This window comes from Plectropomus leopardus, chromosome 9 (assembly GCF_026936395.1).
Source record: "Plectropomus leopardus strain MGB_pleo_1.0 chromosome 9, ASM2693639v1, whole genome shotgun sequence".
In the NCBI taxonomy this organism is placed as follows: Eukaryota; Metazoa; Chordata; class Actinopteri; order Perciformes; family Serranidae; genus Plectropomus; species Plectropomus leopardus.
This window is the reverse complement of record NC_142184.1, coordinates 36,750,469-36,770,602: the sequence shown is the minus strand read 5'-3', so window position 1 is coordinate 36,770,602 and position 20,134 is coordinate 36,750,469. Positions and strand designations below refer to the sequence as shown.

Below are 20,134 nucleotides of genomic sequence, written 5' to 3'. Positions count from 1 at the left end.
AAGTGAACTTACAACAACTTCCTGTTTCAAGGCAAATAGTGCTTCTCCATGGCAACGGCATTCAAGAAAAACCTGTACTCTTCAAGGCATAATCAAGGTCTAAAGACTTTAAATGGCAACTTTGAGCAAAAGTTTTAAGTTGACTGAAGAAGTTAAGTTGAATTATTACAAAATCACCTCAACTTGTTTTCTCAAATTTAGTCAACTTACAATTTAAAGGCACTAACTTTTTTCAGTTAAAACAAATCATTTTTTACAGTGTGTTTTTCAGTATATTTGAGATGTGCTGAATAATGTGTGTCAGATGATGTTTAGGATAACTGACAAAGACTGTAAGCCATCAGTTGGTTGTGCTGACTAACATGTGTTCTCTCATCAGTGTTCCACCCCCCTGAACTTTGTGGTGAGGTACAAACCTGACGAGCAGCCGCTGCTTGTGCCTCACCACGACGCCTCCACATTCACTATTAACATTGCTCTCAACAGCAAAGACATTGACTACCAGGTAAATGGGAGCAGCTGGCAGGTAATAGCAGTTAGGATGTGATGATGCAGGTGATCTGCAGCTCTCTCTCTGCTTCTCTGCTCCGTCTCTGGAAGTGAATGCTGGAGCGGGACTCGAGCTGACGCGTCTCTGATTTGAGCAGGAGCTGCGATGGGTGTTCATGTGTACATACACACACACACTGCCTGCGGCCAGACCAGCAGTCTCTCTGCGAATGCTTGCATGACTCTTTTCTGTCTGTGTGTTTGCAGGCTCAGTTTGACTTGGCCTTTGTAGTTAGATATAAACCAGATGAGCAGCCCTCTTTGAGACCGCACCATGATGCCTCCACATTCACTATAAACATTGCACTCAACCAAGTGGGCCTTGATTACCAGGTGAGTGAGTTCAGAGGTCAGCAGAAATCTGACATATCCAACAGGGCGTTCATGGTTACTGCATCCTAAAAGAGCAGTTTGTCAGCACAAAGTGTTATTTTCTCAACATATGATCCTGTTACACGTGACACTCTTTGTACAAGACAACACCTGGAAAAGCTAGCACAGGGACACTCAGCTGGCTCTGCCAGGGGACCACATTTGCAAAATGACAGAGGGCCGGTCCCAGCAGCCCTACATGTTTCTCCGAATTAAAGACATTTCTAGGGTTTAAGGACACTTCCAGGATTTTAGGACATTTGTAGGACTGTAAGAGGTTTCTATGGTTTAAGGACATTTCTAGGATTTTTGCTACACTTCTAGGATTTTAGAACATTTCTGGGATTTTAGGATATTAGGATCTTAGCTAGGACCTCTGTCGGGGGGTGTGGGGGATCCTACACTGGCACTTTGCAAAATTAAACAAGCTCTATTTTGGTGCTGTTTTATCACTCTGGCAATGGCCACCGCAATCAGAAAAATGTTATCATTTCTATAATAATTCCACACATAAGGGCAAGACAAAACAACATATGTGAATTAAGTGGCCGCAGACTGATCAGTAGTTGAGTACACTGCACAGAGAGAAATATTTACAGCTCAAACCACACAGGGGAGCACAGAAGTTTGCCAGAGCATGGTGCTGAAATCATCATCATATCATTCAACATGGAATGCCATCATATTTCTGGCATGTTCATCTATGCCCCTGGTGTTTCAAACTTTCCATTTGTGTCATTTCTCTGTTTGTGAGTCTGTCTTCTTTGCATGACACATGAAGCTGAAGCTAGGAGCTTTGTTTTTACCGTTGCATCCATGTTGTTTCCCTGCATCGTCAATATACAGGACTAAACAATCAGCCGTTAGTCCACAGAGTTATTGGTTTACGCTACATGGATTAAAAATGAGAAGAAACAGCTGCTAATTCCTTTCTGTCATTTGTTTAGTGATTTAGTGATGTGATAATACAGCGTGTTGTACGTAGGAAGTCCCACTGAAGGCTTTCTGAGCATTGAACCTAACAAGTCTTAATATTACAGGCTTCCCGCCTGTAGACACTGAGATAATTCATCGAAAAATAAAGCCTCAGTTATTAAAATGTCTTCAGTCGATCTTTCAAAAGTCCTAAAAATGTTTAGAAATGGGAGATTATGGGACTTTATGGATAGTTTTTTGTCTTGATGTTGCATTTAGGGCTGAAACTGAAAATCATAAATACATATGATCGGCATCAAAGCTTCTATTAATCCATAAAATTATACACACCGACTGTGTTTCACATGGATGATTATTTATTACTATGCTTGTGCAAATGGCACAGGATGTGAAGAAGACACCTGGAAATCATACAAGACAAAATCAACCAAAAACTTGGCAACAAACACCAGATATTTCCCAGATCTGTTCTCCGCTTGTCTCTGCCATGAGATTTAAAAAGTCATGTTCTATTTGACAATAAACATTGGGGCAAAATGGTTAATTCGACTCCGGCAGTTTTCTGCCTGGTTGCCCCTAATGTGCCTCTCAAAGTGGTCAGTATTGTCAATCACAGCATGGTTTTATCAAAGAAGACATTCTGACTGTCAGAGCAAGTAAAAACACCAGGGGCCAGATGTGGAAACTCTGTAGATGGACGACTAAAACTGTGTGTGAACGCACAGAGGCAGAAACATACAGACGCGTTCTTTTCACCAGATTCATAAAGCTGTGTGTTTGCCTGATTCTGTAATCTCAAAAAATCCTCCCGGCTGAGCAAACCTCGGACCATCTTCGGCTTGTGCTGAGCCCCCGATGTTTACAACATGTGGCTCCACCCCTGATCCCCAGCCAGGATGCTTTTTCTTTGAAAAAGACTTTGAAACAAGAAAAAGGCTGTATGATTTGTTAGTGGTGGTTAAATGATTAAATAGCACCCAGTTAAACACAGTTAAGATGAACACATTGAGGATGTTGATGAAGAGCTGATCTGATGCTGATTTACACCATCAGCTGTTTTACACTGCAGGAGCTCATCAGCCTGTAACTGTTCATCCTCACAAACCCGACTACAAGAACCCTGTTAGACTCTGACACCAGGTCTTTGTGTTTCTACGGTATTTTGTAACCAGGAGACTTTACAAAAAACACCAGAATCATCTGCCGCTGAGCTTTCAACCACATCTCCCAGTGTTCATCTGACTGGTCTGCTACACCCATAGACTGTAAATAAAGATGGACGACACGCCCCCACTGACCCCCGCTATGCTGAAGTGAGGTTAAAATGTCCCCTTGCCATCTTGTGAGGGTGATGTCATTGAGAGCCAGTGACTGCGCAGTAGAGATATCCGCGGTGTCCGGCCTGTCTGGCCATGCGAGCGCACCCCCTTTTTGTAGAATCTAATAACTGCTGAAAACTGAACTTATAAAAATGATCACTTGAACAAACATCAGGGTGATGACAGAAACCATCTTCAGGAAAACTTTATTTGTTGTGTGCTTTAAGTTTTTAGTTTGGCCTATGACATTCACTAACATGGAGGCGGGGTTTATGACCTATACCGCAGTCAGACACCAGGGGGCGATCCGGATTCAAAAGCCACACTTTGGGGAAACTGTCGTCATCCATCTTTATATACAGTCTTTATATACATTAGAAATATATTACCCAGTCATGATGGACAGCCCTGCTGACACCACATATATCACCCTCTGAGCAGAGCCCAAATTTAGTTTCAGGAACTCGTCCCTAAATCTAGTAACAAAGAGATAGTTCTGATGTTTTGAAGTTGGGTTGTATGATGTACTTTTTCTTAGTCAAGTGTGTTACATTCAGTTGATGTTAGTCGGCACAGTCCCAGTTTGGAGAAGCAGGCTGAAGTCTGAAACAGAAGCTAAGCAATGTGCTGATGTGGAGCACCAAAATGTATTTTAGCTACCCAAAAAAATCAGTTAAGTTCCAAGAAGAACCCCATACATCCCCACTTCCACAGATCTGAACTATCCATCTAACATTAAATTTAGTCCAGGTCCTTCAGTCGAAAAAGGATGTTTCTGACAAGTTGCTCATGAAACTCACTAAACCTCGTTCAGTTTGTCAGAATTTTGGGAGGTTATTTCAAGTTTGCTCAAACAAGTAAAGCCAGCAGGTGCTCGTGTAGCTGTCAGCTGATGTGTGTTGTGTTGTGACTGCAGGGCGGTGGATGCAGGTTCCTCCGCTATGACTGCTCCATCCAGGCCCCCCGTAAAGGCTGGGCCCTCATGCACCCAGGCCGCCTCACCCACTACCACGAAGGCCTGCCCACCACCGCCGGGGTCCGCTACATCGCAGTGTCCTTCGTGGATCCCTGAACCTCCAAAGATGGCGCACATCACCAGCTGGTCCAGACCTAACAGGACACACACTGGCCCGATCCTCCAGCACCACAGCTGCTCTCTGCAGTTTCTCTGTTCAAGTGGTGACCAGTTAGTTCATTTCTCTATGTCCAAAATATTTCCATCTTACCTAGATAAATATAGTTTATGACCCTGATGACCCTGTAAGCAGCAGAGTTTCAGCGCTCTGTGGAGCAGCTGCGGGATCACTGAGGGCTCCTGTTTGCTCTGGACTGTGTGCTGTGGATCAGATCGTTGTCTGACGCTGGACGTCTCTCAGGAAAACACCAGAGTTCAGCACAGATTTATTCCAAGTGTTTCTGAAAAACATAGATGTTGAATTTGACTTCAGTGAGTTACGCTGACTTCTTCTGTATCCAAACTTGATCTTTTCTCTTTCTTAAAGTGACACACCAAAGCCTGTTCAGCCTTTCTTATTTATTTTGTGAATATTTTATATGATAAAAGACACACTCCCAGATTTCTTTGCATTGACAATATATCTGCTTTTTGTGAGATTTCATATTGGAATGAATTTATTTTTTCTCATGCTCTCACTGATGTTGCTCAGTTGAGTCAGTAAAAGTGAAACATACTAACACTGTTATTTCTTGTTACAAGCCGTCACTGTGCTATCAACACAAGCAGAATAAAACGGTGAAATGAAACAGTGTGGACTGTGATTATTATTTCTTTTTTTTTTTTTACTTTTATACGTTGGCCAGTGACTGTTGACTCCTCCTGCTTAACCTGCTGGTCGGAGCATGAGTTTTCAGATATCGGCTCGGCTAAAAATAAGCCTTACTGTCTGATGGAGGACACACGTTGGCCTTCATCATGGCTCAAAAACTGACCTCCATCAAATAGTTTGGTTGTATATTATACATATTCAGCTGAAGCATCTGCAAATTATTTGGTAACAGTCTAGTGGATCCTTAAAAATCTGAAAAGGCATTGAATTCACTAATCTAAAAACTAGGCTTTAATTGTTATCAAATTGACTAAATCTTTCAAAGGTCTTAAAAACACTTAGACAAGGGAAGTAAGGCTTTTTTTCTGGCTTTTGTTTGTTTCATTGTTTTTGTTCTTTTTTGTGTTGTGTAAAGAAAAGACAAAAGAGTTAATGTTTATGAGTGACATGGATTTAAAGATTTTGGGCTTTAAATTATTGGAAGTATATTCATCTTCATGATAACATTGTATCTGTATTTCAGTATTTTTTGTGTAAGCACTGTTTTTTTTTAATTAAAGTGCACAATGTGAGCACAATACAGACTAAAAACTTCACATCACACACAACCTAAAAATAAAGACCAGAAAGGTAGATTTAACTCAGGCAATAAAAAAAATCATCCAAAAGAAAAATCAATTAACTGCTAAAAGTTTCTTTACCGGGTTTCCCAAACACCTGGTGGTTTTCAAACATATCAAACATAATTTTAGCAAGCTGGCACACATTAAGAGACGGACGAGAGAGAAAAATGATGAAAGGTAATAATAAGTTTGCCATCACATGACATCATGTGCAAAGATTACTGTAACAATTTCATTACACACAACAAAATTACATGACTTTCCTAAACTTTAAATGATTTTTACTTGTTCCAAAATTCAATTTTCCAGGTTTTCCATGACTGTGGGAACCCTGTCTGTACAATAAACCAGTAATGAGGATGTAGCACGGCAGCACCATGTTCCAGGTGTTAAGCTGAGGTTCCTTGTTTTACTGCCAGTTAATATTAATGCAAAGTTTAGTTCTGTCAGAATTTCAAAGTAGATCTCCATAATCACTGGTATATTTCAAGATCTTTATTTTAAAGAAGTTATATTAAAAAAAAAGTTTAAAAAAATGAGAGAGAAAGAGAGAGAAATGTGCGGGCACGATACTGAGCCAAGCGTTTGGTCTGTTAAAATAGAGAATATACAGCACATGGTTACAATCTAAAGCTCTACATGGAATAGAAGAAAAAAACAACAGAGCTTCAGTCATTTCAAATACACACACTCATTTACAACTTTACAGCCAGAATTCTACCCACTAACAATGTGACAGGTGTAACAACTCATTGAAGAAAGATCGAACAGTTGCAGTTCTAATAGCTCAGACGGAGCGCAGCGGGCTCATCACAAGCGGAAGCGGTCAGAGAAGTTTGGTGACTGGGGGACAGTGAGCGGAATTTCACTCTTCTTCACGGCCACAGGTTTGTAGTGTCTGATGGGCTGAGCGGCGTGAACCTGCAAGGGAACAACAGTCATGTCAGACAGGCTGCAAACACACAGCTGCACTTTTTACAGTGTATACACATACATATATAAATATATAATACGTGCTATGTTAGATTTAATGTATCATTTACTACTGAAAAAAAAACAAAACATTTTGAGTTATAAAATGAGATTAAATTTAACATAGCACAAAACAATAAATACTAGTAATTAATCAATTAACCCTTTGAAACGAGTTCAAATTGGCTTGAATCCTTTCAAAAGCACAGAAAGAAGGCAATGTGCAGCATAACAAGAAATGACCCAGAAATTAGTTAAATGTTGCAAGAATATAACCTAAAGTTAGAGAAAAAAAGAGAGAAAGAAAAGTAACAGAACAATAAAGAAACAGACAAAGTGCTAGAAGACAACAACTACATTTTAATTTCTGTTGTTGTATGTTTTTCCCTAGTTAATGATTCTCTCTCTTATTATATTTCAGATTTTTTGCAGGCTGCATTTTTTCCCATATTTGTGAAAGAAAACAAATTGCTCACATTTCAAAGGTTTAAATACTTGTGAAAGGTGTTTGAACGCAACACAAGAAAACCGATGTGGTTCCAGGTTTCAAAGGGTTAATATGTTAATCAGTGTGGCAGCTTAAGGATAAAACGAGCAGAAACTGTTCATTTGAAAAAAAAATATTGTAACGTCTGGACAGAGAAACTAAAGCTGCCAGACTGAGCTGCTGATCCTCAGGGAGGTGTAACAGAATCCATCCCATCATACATCACAGGGCGTGTCGTCACGCCATGAATGTTTGTAATTAAAGTGTTTTGTAGTGACCTGTTCTTGGCGCAGCCTGGCGATCTCCTCCTTCTCCCTCTGCTCCTCCTCTCTTCTCTTCTCCTCCTCCATGAGCATCCTGTAAGCCTCCTTCTCGCTCGCCAGCCGCTCGTATTCCTGCCGCTCTCGGGCCCGCCGCTCTGTCGACAGCTCAAAGGCCTCCACAACTGTGGCAGGAAGAATGTGTTAGTGCTGCGACAGATGGTGGTAAAGACAACAAGACGCAGCAGTTCATGCTTCAGCCTCAGAGCACGAAGCTGCACGACTCCTCAGGAGGTCTGAAGACTGGCACACAGATTTCAGGAGCCCTTTTCACACAGAGGGAGCTATACGGTCCTACTACAAAGTCCACTCATGACGCCTCTTCCTTTTTTTAGCTGTCCCAAAAGTCACTTTTGGGACAGCTGAAGTGTATGAGAGGCGGAGAGAGAGGATGACATGCTGCAAAGAGCCACAGGTTGGAATCGAACATGGGGGCCCACTCTACCAGCTGAGCCCTCCCTGTGTGTAATTTAAGACAGAATGACGGCATTGCTGAAACAAAACAGACATGACGATTAACACAACAGTATCAGCCTCTGAGGAGGTATAACATGCGGGTCAGCAGCACTTTTTCAGCAACAACAACAGTAATTACAATAATGTCATATGGCAGCTGGTCTCCTCCTCTGTTCAGAGGGTAAGGAGCTCCCAGACCTCAATGTTTCTCAAATTTGCAGACATTTTTTAGAAGCGGTTCTTCTTTGAGTCAGCTGCTGGCAGCTTTTGAAATCTCTTGCGGCACACAGAAACACTTTGTCAAAACATCACTCTCGCCAGGTGAATTGTCCTTTTTAAATAGATACTATTTTAGTGCTGTTACTGCCTCTTTAAGGCGAGACAACTCTGTCATTGTACCTTGAATAGCAGTTGTTGGCAAAGCGGCTAATTCAAAAGGAAATAACAGTGGCTGTAAATGTCAAACTCGGAAAACAATGAGATTCAGGAGCGCTCTGAGCAGAGACCAGATCAGCTGCCACATAACAGAGATGGAAAATGATTGTGCTTGACGTGTTTGTTATTGATGCATATATCAGAAATCAGAATCTGAAATACTTTGTTTCCCTGGGGGGAAATTGCAGTATTATATGTTATGCACGAGGTGGTAGTAATTTGTGGTGCAGCTCTGCATGTCATGTGACTTACCCACTGTAGCCCGGCTCTCTTTTTTGGGCAGGAACGGCTCTTTATGAGTGACTTTGTTGGGCCTGGCTTTGAATACTACCGCCTCCTCCTCCCGTTTCTGCTCCTCTTTCATCTATACAAGGCACAGGAGTTATGCTTGAGTTTTAAGGTGGAGCTGATTATTGAGAATAAAACCGGTGACAGACTGTGTGCTACCATCTGCTCCCAGCGAGTGCTCCTCACAGCTCCCCGCTGATCCAGCAGCAGTTTGAAGGGCTCGGGCTTTGTGGGCTCCAGCTTCTTCTTCTCAGGGAGGACCACGGTGTCGAAGTCTGGCAGGGGCTGTGCCTTGAACTGTGGCACCTAGAAACATGGGAACACCAGAGCATGATTTAATGGTTGGGTCTTTCTTCTGGAGGTCTGAGGTAGGGGTTCACTGATCTGATATTACTCAAACTTCCCTGCTTTCAAAATAAAAGTCCTCTGACAACATCTGTTGACAGAATCCCATCAGTTGTTGACACGTTTCTCAATGTACAACTGCAAGGAATTTAGGGATTTCATCATTTACAGTCCATAATATCATCAAAAGATTCAGAGAATCTGGAGAAATCTCTGCACGTACACGGCAAGACCGAAAACCAACATTAAATGCCCGTGACCTTCGGCCCCTCAGGTGGCACTGCATTAAAAACTGGCATCATTCTGTAAAGGATATTAACACGTGGGCTCAGGAACACTTTGGAAGACCATTGTCAGTTAACACAGTTCATTGCAACATCTACAAGTGCAAGTTAAAACTCTACCATGCAAACTGAAAGCCATATATCAACAACAACCAGAAACGCCGCCGCCTTCTCTGGGCCCATGTGAGATGGACTGACACAAATTGGAAAAGTGAGCTGTGGTCTGACGAGTCCCCATTTCAAATTGTCTTTGGAAATCATGGACGCCGTGTCCTCCAGGCAGAAGAGGAAAAGGACCATCCAATCTGTTATCAGCGCAAAGTTCAAAAGCCAGCATCTGTGATGGTATGGGGGTGTGTTAGTGCCCATGGCATGGGTAACTTGCCATCTGTGAAGGCACCATTAATGCTGAAAGGTACATACAGGTTTTGGAGCAACATATGCTGCCATCCAAGCTACGCCTTTTTTAGGGATGTTCCTGCTTATTTCAGCAAGACAATGCCAAGCCACATTCTGCACGTGTTACAACAGCATGGCTTCGTAGTAAAAGAGTGTGGGTGCTGGACTGGCCGGCCTGCAGTCCAGACCTGTCTCCCATTGAAAATGTGTGGCACATTATGAAGTGCAAAATACGACAAGGGAAACCCTAGACTGTTGAGCAACTGAAGTCGTACATCAAGCAAGAACGGGAAAGAATTCCACCTACAAAGCTTCAACAATTAGTGTTCTCAGTTCCCAAACGCTTACTGAGTGTTGTTAAAAGGAAAGGTGATGTAACACAGTGGTAAACATGACCCTGTCCCAGGTTTTTTGGAACGTGCTGAAGGCATCAAATTCAAAATGAGTGAATATTTGGAAATAAAACAATAAAGTTTTGCAGTTTCAACATTAAATATCTTGTCTTTGTAGTGTATTCAGTTAAATATGGGTTGAGGATTTGCAAATCATTGTATTCTGTTCATTGGAATTTGGGTTTGTACAAAGTAAAGAAAGTAATGTTTAAGTCAAGCCTGATGCCTTTAGTCTCTTCCACATGATGAGGTACACAGTTTATTCATTCAATAATGGTATGGGATCGGTATCGGTTATCGGCCGTTACACAAAGCCCATGTATCGGTATTGAGAGAAAAAAATTCAGATCAGTGCATCCCTCGTGTGGGGACACAGGCTGTAGTAGTACCTCTTCATTTTGCTTCTCCTCCAGCCTCTTCTCCTTCAGTGCCCTTCTCTCCCGCTCCCTGTCTTCAAAGGAGAAAGGACACACCTCCACGTGGTGGTTCTCCTGTAGCTGGGGCTGGAAGGGGAGTCCAAAGTGTGGCACTGGTGGGGCTTTGAACGTAGAAGGCGGTTTCACCTGACCAGAAAAGGGGGGATTGGGTTACTTTCGGTCAAAGAAAGGTCAAAGAAAATCAAAACAGGGATGTGGCCTTACCTCCTCAGTCTTGGGCTCCATGCGAACCCTCTTCTTGAGGGCAAAAGCTGGAGACTCTGGCACAGTTGGATGGAGAACTTTCTTGTCAGGCAGACCCTGTTGGCAGGAGGAAACTCTCTTTAGACTGAACTCATATGGAAATAACCTTCAGAGCCTCACAGGACTGACACTCACCACCACTCCCACCAGGATCTTTTTAGGCAGAGGCTGGGCTTTAAATGTGTTGGGCTTCTCTTCTCCCTCCTGAGGCTTCTTGGTGGCCTGTCTCTCATGCAGCCTCTTCTCAATCTGAAGCTCGAAGCCTTCGGGTACGGTGGGCTCTTTCACTGCTGGCTTCTTTAGGGACTCTGCACTCTCCAGAATCTTCCTGTTCAGCTCCAGGGCGTTGAACTTACACCTGTGATTAAAACACATTCAGTGCCACCGAAAATGCAACCTGTGAATGCTGGGACAGGAAGAAATTATCTATTCTATTTTGGAGTGTGTGCATCATAACAGACCTGTGGATAAAATTAGACTGAGGAACAGCGCTGCTTAAAGGGTCGAAACTGACTGCAGACGAGCCAACATCAGTCAACAAATGCTGTCCTTTCATTCTCAATCAAGATAATGTGGTAAGAACTGCTTTACCTTGTTTACTTCATTTCACTTAAAATTTAATTTCACTGTAGAGCTGCAAAGTGTATTGATCTGCCCACCCTTACAAGCGATCTGTTAAACATTAAGACTTGGATATTAACGAGTTAGGATATGTGCAAACATAACGCCAACCCACAAGGACTTTCAAGAAGGTGCTTAAAGGAATAAAAGAGGAAGGCTAAGCTGACATGTTCCAACAACTTTTCAACAGAAAACTGTAAAAAAAATCCTATTTTGATGCTGAGAAGCAAAATGACAAGCAGCTCCAGAAGTTCCGCATTGATATTTTAATATTATTGACATGTTGGTGCACGTTTATTGGAGTGAGCACAGCTGCATGTAGATGGAATTATTCATTTTCATTAGCCATGTAGACAGCTTTGTAGGAACACAGTCTTTTTGGTAAATAAGGGCAAAAACCAAGTAAAGTGTTTGTAAATAGTCAGCGGGAAATATCGACAAACATGCTGCTTGCCCATTAAATTAAAAAAAAAACAAAAAAAAACAACAACAACAACAACAACAACAACAGGTATCAACATTTTCTGGTATGTCTTGCCTATTTTATATCTGTGCACATGTGGACGATCACTGAAGGAAAAGGTTCTTACTTTTGAAGTTTCTCCAGCTCTTCAGCCTCCAGCTCAGCACTGCTCTTGACAGTGGTTGGCCGGCTCCTCTGGCGGGTCATCAGGTGTGGGGTGTGAGGCTGGGTGAGCTTCAGGTGATCACCCTTCGTTGGGGATGGCCCTGAAGAAACAGATTTAAAAAAACAAAAAAAAAACAACACTTACACCTCCACTACACAGAAAAACACTGTAACGTCTTTAAAAAACACATGTGGGAGGGAGCAGCATAACATGTCGAGTATGCTACTGACATTGAGACATATTAATAATTACTATGTAAGAGATGATCATACTGAAAAAGGTATCAATGTCATGTGATATTTGATATTAATATTTGCCCTATATGCCATTACTGCTGGATATGCGTCACTAAAAAGCATATAACATTCAGCCAAAAAATCAAAGTAAAGTCAAGTGAAGTGAATAACATTGATCATCTCGTTACAATGCAATACCAGCATGTGCCACCAATGTTCAATCAGACTTGGGCCTGAAAAATTTAAGCTCAGGTCGGCTCCTTGATATCCTTATCACACTCTTGTGTCGTTCCTAAACAGTTTTTGTGCTGTGATATGGCTCATTGTTCTGCTGTTGGGGGTGGGGCAGGCCCTGAGAGTGCTGCTGGCATGAGGGAGGGGTTGTTACTTGGTCTGTAGCAGTGTTTGGGATGGTGGGGTGTGTCGATGTTTTGGCTGATCAGTGTACATTTTACTATCATTTCGATACAGAGGTGATTATTATACTCACTTTTACTATTAATATACTATTGTTAATATGGTAACATGAGTGATTGCTATGATAGGCATTGGCAATTCTTAGCCTGTGTTGATTTTATCTTTTTTTTTTTTTTTTAAAGGTTCTGTATGTAACTTTCAAAGAATCCTTGTTATTAGTGATGGCTCAGTCTGAGGATGTTAGGTGAACTTAGGTAAGCTTGCTTTCTATCGTGCACATCTGCTCACATGTGGCTGCAGAGGATGCTGACTGCAGCTAAATCCACAATTTGTTTCACATCAGTATTTTCTTTGGGATTTTCTTTCAGCATGGGCTGGCACTGACATGATGATATCATGTGATGAATCTGATGAGTTTACTGTTTCAGACCACAAATTAAACACCAATTAGTTTGAGCAGCTTCACACCTGAAAATAAAAAAATATATACAAAATTTAAAAAAAATTCTGTAACATAATTTGTCTGTGTGTGTGTGGTGGTGGTGGTGGTGGTGGTGGGGGGGCTATACAGTTCCTATAATTATATATTCTTAATATTCTTCCCATTTTATTATTATCCTTTTCGGTTTTTGATGTTACCTCCTCTAAAAAGCAAGAACGTGAATGAAAATAACTCACCTCGCTCTCGACTCCTGCGACTGTGTAGATGGAAGCGATCAGGGGTTCGTTTCTGGAACTGCTCTATCTGCTGGGCCATGGGCACGTAGGCAGCCGTCTCCCCACCTTTCTTGTTGCCTGTCGATAGGTTGAAGGGTTTGGGCACTGTGGCACCTTTTATAGCCTTTGCCTGAATTTTTTTTAATGTAAAGAAAGAACAACATCAGACAGTATACTAACTTTTACTGTCATGTTTTACACAAAATGAATATTTGCAGAAGCTATGATTTTTATAAATGTGTAGCTGTTTGCATTTTAATCCAGCTGAAGTAGCAGTTAGAGGAAAGCTGCATTATTGCACTTGCCTGATGTGTGCACAGAGCATCCAGTGACATTCACATGTTTTACGTGAAGCTTTACTGGTCTGAATCAGGTTTCACGTTAGCGTATGAAGCACTTACTGGGGAGGAAGGTTTGCGAAGCTGAGTGATGAAGTCCACGTCCTTGTGCGATGTGTTGGATGAGGTTGTTGCCTTAACACGGCTGTTTGTGTTGAAGTGGAATTCTTTAGGCACAGTGGCTGACAAGACCATCTTCTTTGGTGGTGGATCTGAAATAAAAGCAACCCAGAATGCCTTTTAGGAATTAAAGTCAACCTAAAGCACAACTTTATAAATGCTGCCAAATGACTTGTTAACCAGGAAAAAAAAAGATGTTGCATGCGTTTATTGATGCCTCTGCACATGAAGTCAGTAAGAAGTACTCACTGCCAGCCAGAGCAGCTTTGTAGCTGGCCTCGTTCTTCTTGCGATGCAGAGCCACTTCCCTCTGGAGGTTCCTGATGCGCTCCAGCTCCTGTTCTTCAGAGCTATTTGGCCTGTTGGACACAATCATCAGCAAAAATAAATAGGGCACACTGGAGAGGTGCCCGCAGATCATAGCAGACCTCTCAGTCGATTGTGTTATCCCAAAACAAACTCTAGGAAGAGGCTGACAAACACTGGTTCCACTGGTGTTATAGACTCACTCTGTGTTAGCAGAAGCGGACGCCCGGGTCACAGGCCCACTCCTGGTAGTCTGCTGCACCTTTCTTCGAAGGGCACTATTGGATTTTCGGGCAACAAGAGTTCTGGAACATACAACTATAGTTTAAAACTTGAAATACAACAAAAGTTACACAAAGCAGGGCCTTTGACACGGTCACATATGTGCAATGGAACTGTAGATGGTGTAAAAAGGAACCCGTCTGTGCTGATACTGGACCTATACAGCGTTCAGGGGATTTTCAGGTCTGGAGGACTTGCTGCTGCAAATGGCATCTTGAGGTTACAACAGGACAGTTTGGAGACTTACATTTTGTTTTTCTTTGATGGTGGTGGAGCTGGAGAGCTGCTCATCTCTTTGCGTTTGGAAACCCTAAAAGGAATATATCCATGAGAAATATACACTTTTAATCTCAAGTATGGGTTAAACCCAAAAACACTTGATGCATTGCAGCATTTCCCATGATACAACTCAATAGCACTTTTTATTACACCCCCCCAATACTGCTGAACTTTCAGACATCATTCCCTGCTTTCTGTATAATTTGAAGTCTCCACAGCCCAAACCAAGAACAGAGCCACAGACATTACACAGCTGTCTCTACAGGTGCAATAATACTCCATGTAATAAGGCAACTCAACTTGATGTGTAAATTAAAAGTTGTGCTCTCAACTTTGAAACCAGCACTGGGGATGCAAGACATTGGATTTTGTTGATATTTTCTGACTCATTTTGGCTAATTGCAGATACAATATCTGTACATGTTTTTTCCACCTAATTGCAAAGAACAACAAATCTCTCCTGTCATGGTATTAACGAACTACACCTGCTCTGATCATGATGGCCTACTGGTGGCAGATGCCACATTTATTTTTTTAAATATACACATTTACTGTACAAAACAATAAAACTAATTTAACCATGGTTACATGCAAAGCATGCCATATTTCTTCTCGTGTAGAAAGTTCAAAACAAAGGTGTAAAATTCCTCTCACTTTAACAGGCTTGCATGATGCCTCCCTGTGTCAATCCTGACCTAAGCCAAAACCAGGGACAATATGACCTAATTCAACCAATTAAAACTGCATATTGGCAGAAAAGTTCTCTCTCTCTCTCTCTCTCACACAGGAATTCAGACAAATGTAGCCTCCTCTGCTAATGTACTTTGTCACATGGTGTAATACAGTTGGTTGCTTTAGTGCAGTTAATTATCCACACTAATGTGCAAGTATCATCAGGCAAGATTGTGTGGCGTTATGAATCAGTGCAACAGATGAATTTGATATGCTGTGTAGCAAAACAGAACAGTTGCACACTGTGGTATAAGTTTAGTCATCACAGGGACTTTACCTGCGTGATTGGGCAGGAGGTTGATTAGCAGTCTTCCTCTTTGGTCGAGCACCAGCCCGAACCGGAGATCCAGCACCCCATGATGTGACAATGTTTGGAGGCTGAGATGTGGATGTACTGGGACCTGAAATAGTCCATGTGGATTCATGTCATGAGGAGCACTCACTGTATAACCTAAGACTGCAGACTAATCTAGAGGACTAAACAAGAGTTCAGTTTAAAACAGTTATTGTCAATACGCAAAGGGTTCTTTTCAGTCTTTCCAGGTGATAAAGAAAAAAAATTACATTCAGTCTGAAGGCTGGCCTAAATGTCTTTCACTTACATATCTGAGGGTTCATTTACCAAAACATATAAGTTTTTATTTTTTCCCCCAAATCATGTTTTTTTTTGTGTGTGTGTGTGTGTGTGTGTGTGTGTGTGTGTGTGTGTGTGTGTGTGTAATATCAAACTGGTGTTTGTTTTAAGAATGCCCTTTTTGTTTTTTTGCAAGTGAACTCTTCAGTCATACTTGCAGTATTGACTTCATCGCAGTAACTTGAGTCACCAATGGAAGCCACTGTAACAGCTGTGAATCCAAGTTGACTGAAGCTGCTGTCTGCAGCAGGAGCAAGCCACTTTTCAGACCCACCTTTCAAAGCAACTGGGGCTGAGTAATTTTTACTCCAACTCTGACCTGGTACCATAATAAAAAAGGTAATTATGATTGCATCAACAGTAATTAACTATAATGCAATGAAAACCAACCAGTGTCCTCGTCCAACTTGACTTGAGGGACCACAATGGCTCTTGGCAGGTCCGCCTGGCTCCGCCTGAAGGGTCGTCCAGGCCTCAGAGGAGTTTTCAGATGGCCATCTGCTGCATCTGTCTGTTGTTCTGCACAACAGAGACAGTCAAAGGTTAAAAAGATGGATGCCTTTTACAGATACTTTGGTTAATTTACCCTAAATAGTGGCAGCCTTTACTGTCATTTTACATTTTTGTAGCAACACTTCTTATGTTACATGTGATGCACAATATTGTATTTTTGCTGATAGAGATATATGCACACATTTTTCCACCTAATTGCAAAGAACATCAAGTCTCTCCTTTAGTGGAAGTGACATATTATGCCTACGATTATCATGATGGACCACTGGTATACAAACATAGAATACGCATTCATTGGTAAAAAAAGTTAAAACTTCTTAAATACAGGTTACATTTAAAACATGCCATATTTACTCTTATGTAATAAATTTTTAATTAAAACTGTAAAATTTATCCCACTCTAAAAGACTTGGATGACCTTCAATTTGACCAACAATAGCCAAAATCAGGGACAATTTCACCTACTGAACAAATTCATGTCGCATAATTACAGCATCATCTCATCTGCCTGTCATATCAGCAGCAATGTTCATTTTCAGCCAATGCTGATTTTTCCATTTTAAAGCTGTTGTGTGATAATACTGATGACATGCTGCTGATATTACCATGAATCCCTAGTTACATGTCAAAAATACTCCATATGCCTTTTACGCCAACTCTCATCCTGCTTAAAATCAACAAAAGGAAATAGCCCATCCTGACTGACATGGTGAGACAGGTCAGACTAACTAGACCAGCGCAGTCCTCCTGAACAGTTGGGTGGGACCACCTTTTCTCTACTTTGGAAACCTTCACATAATATCGCCAATGTACATATAGGCAATATACGTGTTCTGATTTGTAAATTTGAAAAGGAAGACATTCCAAAAGCTCTGAACCACTGATCCAGGCTGTGCACCAGGACAGCTACTGTGGGCATCACCAACATCACTCACTTCCTGTAGGTCTTTTTGTCTTCCAAACACAACCACTTTGCTTTCCAAAATAAATGCACAGGGCTTTATACACATCCCTGAACTCATCAGAGATGGCAGCACTGTAAAAAGCGCACGTGAGGGGCACTTGCCTTATGTGGTTCATGGTGACTGACAACAGCAACAAAACCATCAACAACAAAGATCTTCCTGAACATTGGGCTGGCTTATGCTAAATTTAATAGGACTAAGGAAACATTGTAGGAAATCACATACATGTTAGCAGGGTGTCTGCAGGGAGCAAACATTTCAATTTCATGCTTTCTGAGATCTTTTCAGGACAAATATTAACTTAATTTGAAGCAGATTTTTGGAAAAAAAAATCTCATTCAAGCATTGCATGTAAGTATTAGAAAGGTGAATATATATGTGGCCCCATGCAGAGGTAGGCTTTGTGTAGGGATATGATTACTAGAGTGAGCTGGGTTATTCCACGTTTTGCCAACAAGTAAGTAACAGCAACAACAACAACAGCAAAACAATATTATGTTCAGTGTTCAGTTTAAATATTTGAAACATGAGAACAATGAGCTTCCATACAAAAGTACTTCACTCATTTTGACAGAATAAATTAAAAGATGGATACGTGAAATTGAATGTGGTAACTAAGACTTCATAAATTCAAATTTAAGACTATTGTCTTTCAAGGCCTTCTATTTGTAAAATAACATACAAGACATTTGAGACCTAAAACTTGCAGACACCCTGGTTAAGTTGTTTCGGGATGTAACGTTTGTGGGCAAAACAAAGACTTAGAAAATGTTTACCAACGCTACTGTTTCCACAATTGAGCATTGACTTACTAGCAGGCGAATTAAAATATTGAAGGTTGGCTTACCAAACCATTGATCTTCGTTTTCTGCATTCTGCAGCTCCATTAAGTCCACTACATGGGACGGAGCGTCAAACTCGTAGCGTTCAGAGGTATCACCGGAGTCACTTTCGGCCATCATCTCGAGACGTGTTATTCGACAACCCACCTAAACAGGAAACCAATAAACACCGTAAATCTCAATTTAAAAGAGACCCCTGTGCTGAAGTCTGCGCCCATTTAACGTTTATCAACCAAGCTAACGTTAGCGACTGACTATAACTAACACATCCGATAGTTGTATTTACAGGCTGGGTGTGACGTTAACTGGGGAAAGCTTCACAAAATGGCGAATTCATTTTTGCCAATAAGAAATGCTAAATTGCTGTGGTAATGCAAGTTAACGTTAGCCGGGTTTATTGTTTTTTTAATATATACATATGAGATATACTACGATAAGGTATCGAGACAGATAAAAAAAAACTAGCTAACGTTAGTTAACGTTAAACAACTTTCCTTCCTACGTCGCTAACATTATATGTATCAAACTATCAGCTAATTCTAATGAACACATACATATCTTCTACAGTCCTTGCGCTTTTTAAGTTAATAAACGTTAATTCTTAACACAGGTTGACAATTATCGATGTGACGGTACTACTAAATAAATAAAATACGCCGAGAAGTAAAGCTTACCGACACCGTCTGCTCCCGGAGCAACACAATCAAACTGCGAGCCGTTAGCGCTTAAATCGTTTTCCTTTTGAAACAACCAATGGCTAACGTCATCGTCACCAGCTTGCTGCCTATTGGCTCATTCACATGAACTTCCTCTGACGTGATCACGTGATCAACAAGTTTTTTCACTATCAACTTTATTGGGAAATGAAGAGTGGAAAATATAACAGACCGACAGAAGTCTGTAAAAAAAAACCCAAAACAAAACATGAATACAAAATTAACTTGAAATCTCGTAAAGCCTACAGCGGTTATTTGTTTTAATTTTTGGTTTTTAAATTTATACATAGGGGAAATGTTTGGTTTGGATAGTCAGCTCTGGAAAGTTTGGCCATGAGCTGAAAGGTTTGGCTTTCAGAACATAAAGTTAGTCAAAATAATGAGTAAATTTATCAAATTGAATTGTGAAAAGTGGTTTCCATCATATTCAGTGAGACTGAACAATGTATTTGTGAAGTACAAAGTGTGGGCACATATGATTGGTGACAATTTACCCCACAGTTGCTTTGTGCATGATCAAAAATAAATAAATAAATGTACCAGTAGTTCTCTGAGCTCTCTTGCTTCAATGTCTTTTTTAAGTTTCTGCAAATGGTGATTAGGCTCAGTTGAATAAAACTGTAAAGCATTACAAAGAAAAGCCTATTTCTTTGACTTAGTTTAATATATATATATATATATATATATATATATATATATATATATATATATATATATATATATAGAGAGAGAGAGAGAGAGAGAGAGAGAGAGAGAGCATACTTTGTTCGAATGTGATCACCATATCTTGAAAAATAAAATGTTGATCTGTATACCAATATTTTAAACAAGGCAATAAAGATGAAAAGACCTAAAAACACAAGTGCATAAATGTTGCGCTTTAATTTGTCTCAATGGCTATGCTGACCCACATTGTCTAAAAATCTGCCAAAATAAGGCATTCCTGCGCGGCAGAAAGACGTAAATCAAAACAATTCATGTTTTATTCAACATATCAACGTTTTACTGAAGTTTTTTTTTTCATATGTAACGCCTTTGTAATCACCAACATTTTGATCAGTGACTGTAATTTAATGACATTTTCTTCCCATTAGCTGTATATGATTGCAATTACATTTATTTTGTAATTTAATGACTGTAATT

General features: G+C 40.8%; 2 protein-coding genes across 4 annotated transcripts in view; one reads left to right on the top strand and one right to left on the bottom strand.

Moving 5' to 3' along the window:
• Positions 1-4,940, top strand: part of plod1a (procollagen-lysine, 2-oxoglutarate 5-dioxygenase 1a) — a 31,272-nt gene extending 26,332 nt beyond the window's left edge. Inside the window, exons 18-20 of one of the 3 annotated variants that reach the window (XM_088082672.1) lie at positions 380-505; positions 757-882; positions 4,093-4,940. In XM_088082672.1, the coding sequence (XP_087938798.1) occupies positions 380-505; positions 757-882; positions 4,093-4,248 (408 nt within the window). In that variant the 3' untranslated portion in view covers positions 4,249-4,940. The remainder of the gene's footprint in view (positions 1-379; positions 506-756; positions 883-4,092) is intronic. The other 2 variants (XM_042491528.2, XM_042491527.2) reach the window with 2 other exon arrangements.
• Positions 4,941-6,066: 1,126 nt separating this feature from the next.
• tpx2 (TPX2 microtubule nucleation factor) lies at positions 6,067-19,081 on the bottom strand. Its single transcript, XM_088082673.1, has 17 exons — positions 18,950-19,081; positions 18,281-18,422; positions 16,346-16,474; positions 15,599-15,722; positions 14,558-14,620; positions 14,232-14,333; positions 13,972-14,081; positions 13,666-13,814; positions 13,226-13,394; positions 11,856-11,994; positions 10,780-11,002; positions 10,606-10,701; positions 10,354-10,527; positions 8,704-8,850; positions 8,509-8,620; positions 7,324-7,490; positions 6,067-6,507 (listed from the first exon to the last, which is right to left on the bottom strand). The coding sequence occupies exons 2-17, from the start codon at positions 18,393-18,395 to the stop codon at positions 6,397-6,399; spliced, it is 2,130 nt and encodes a 709-aa protein (XP_087938799.1). The 5' UTR covers positions 18,396-18,422; positions 18,950-19,081; the 3' UTR covers positions 6,067-6,396.
• Between the last annotated feature and the right edge of the window lie 1,053 nt (positions 19,082-20,134).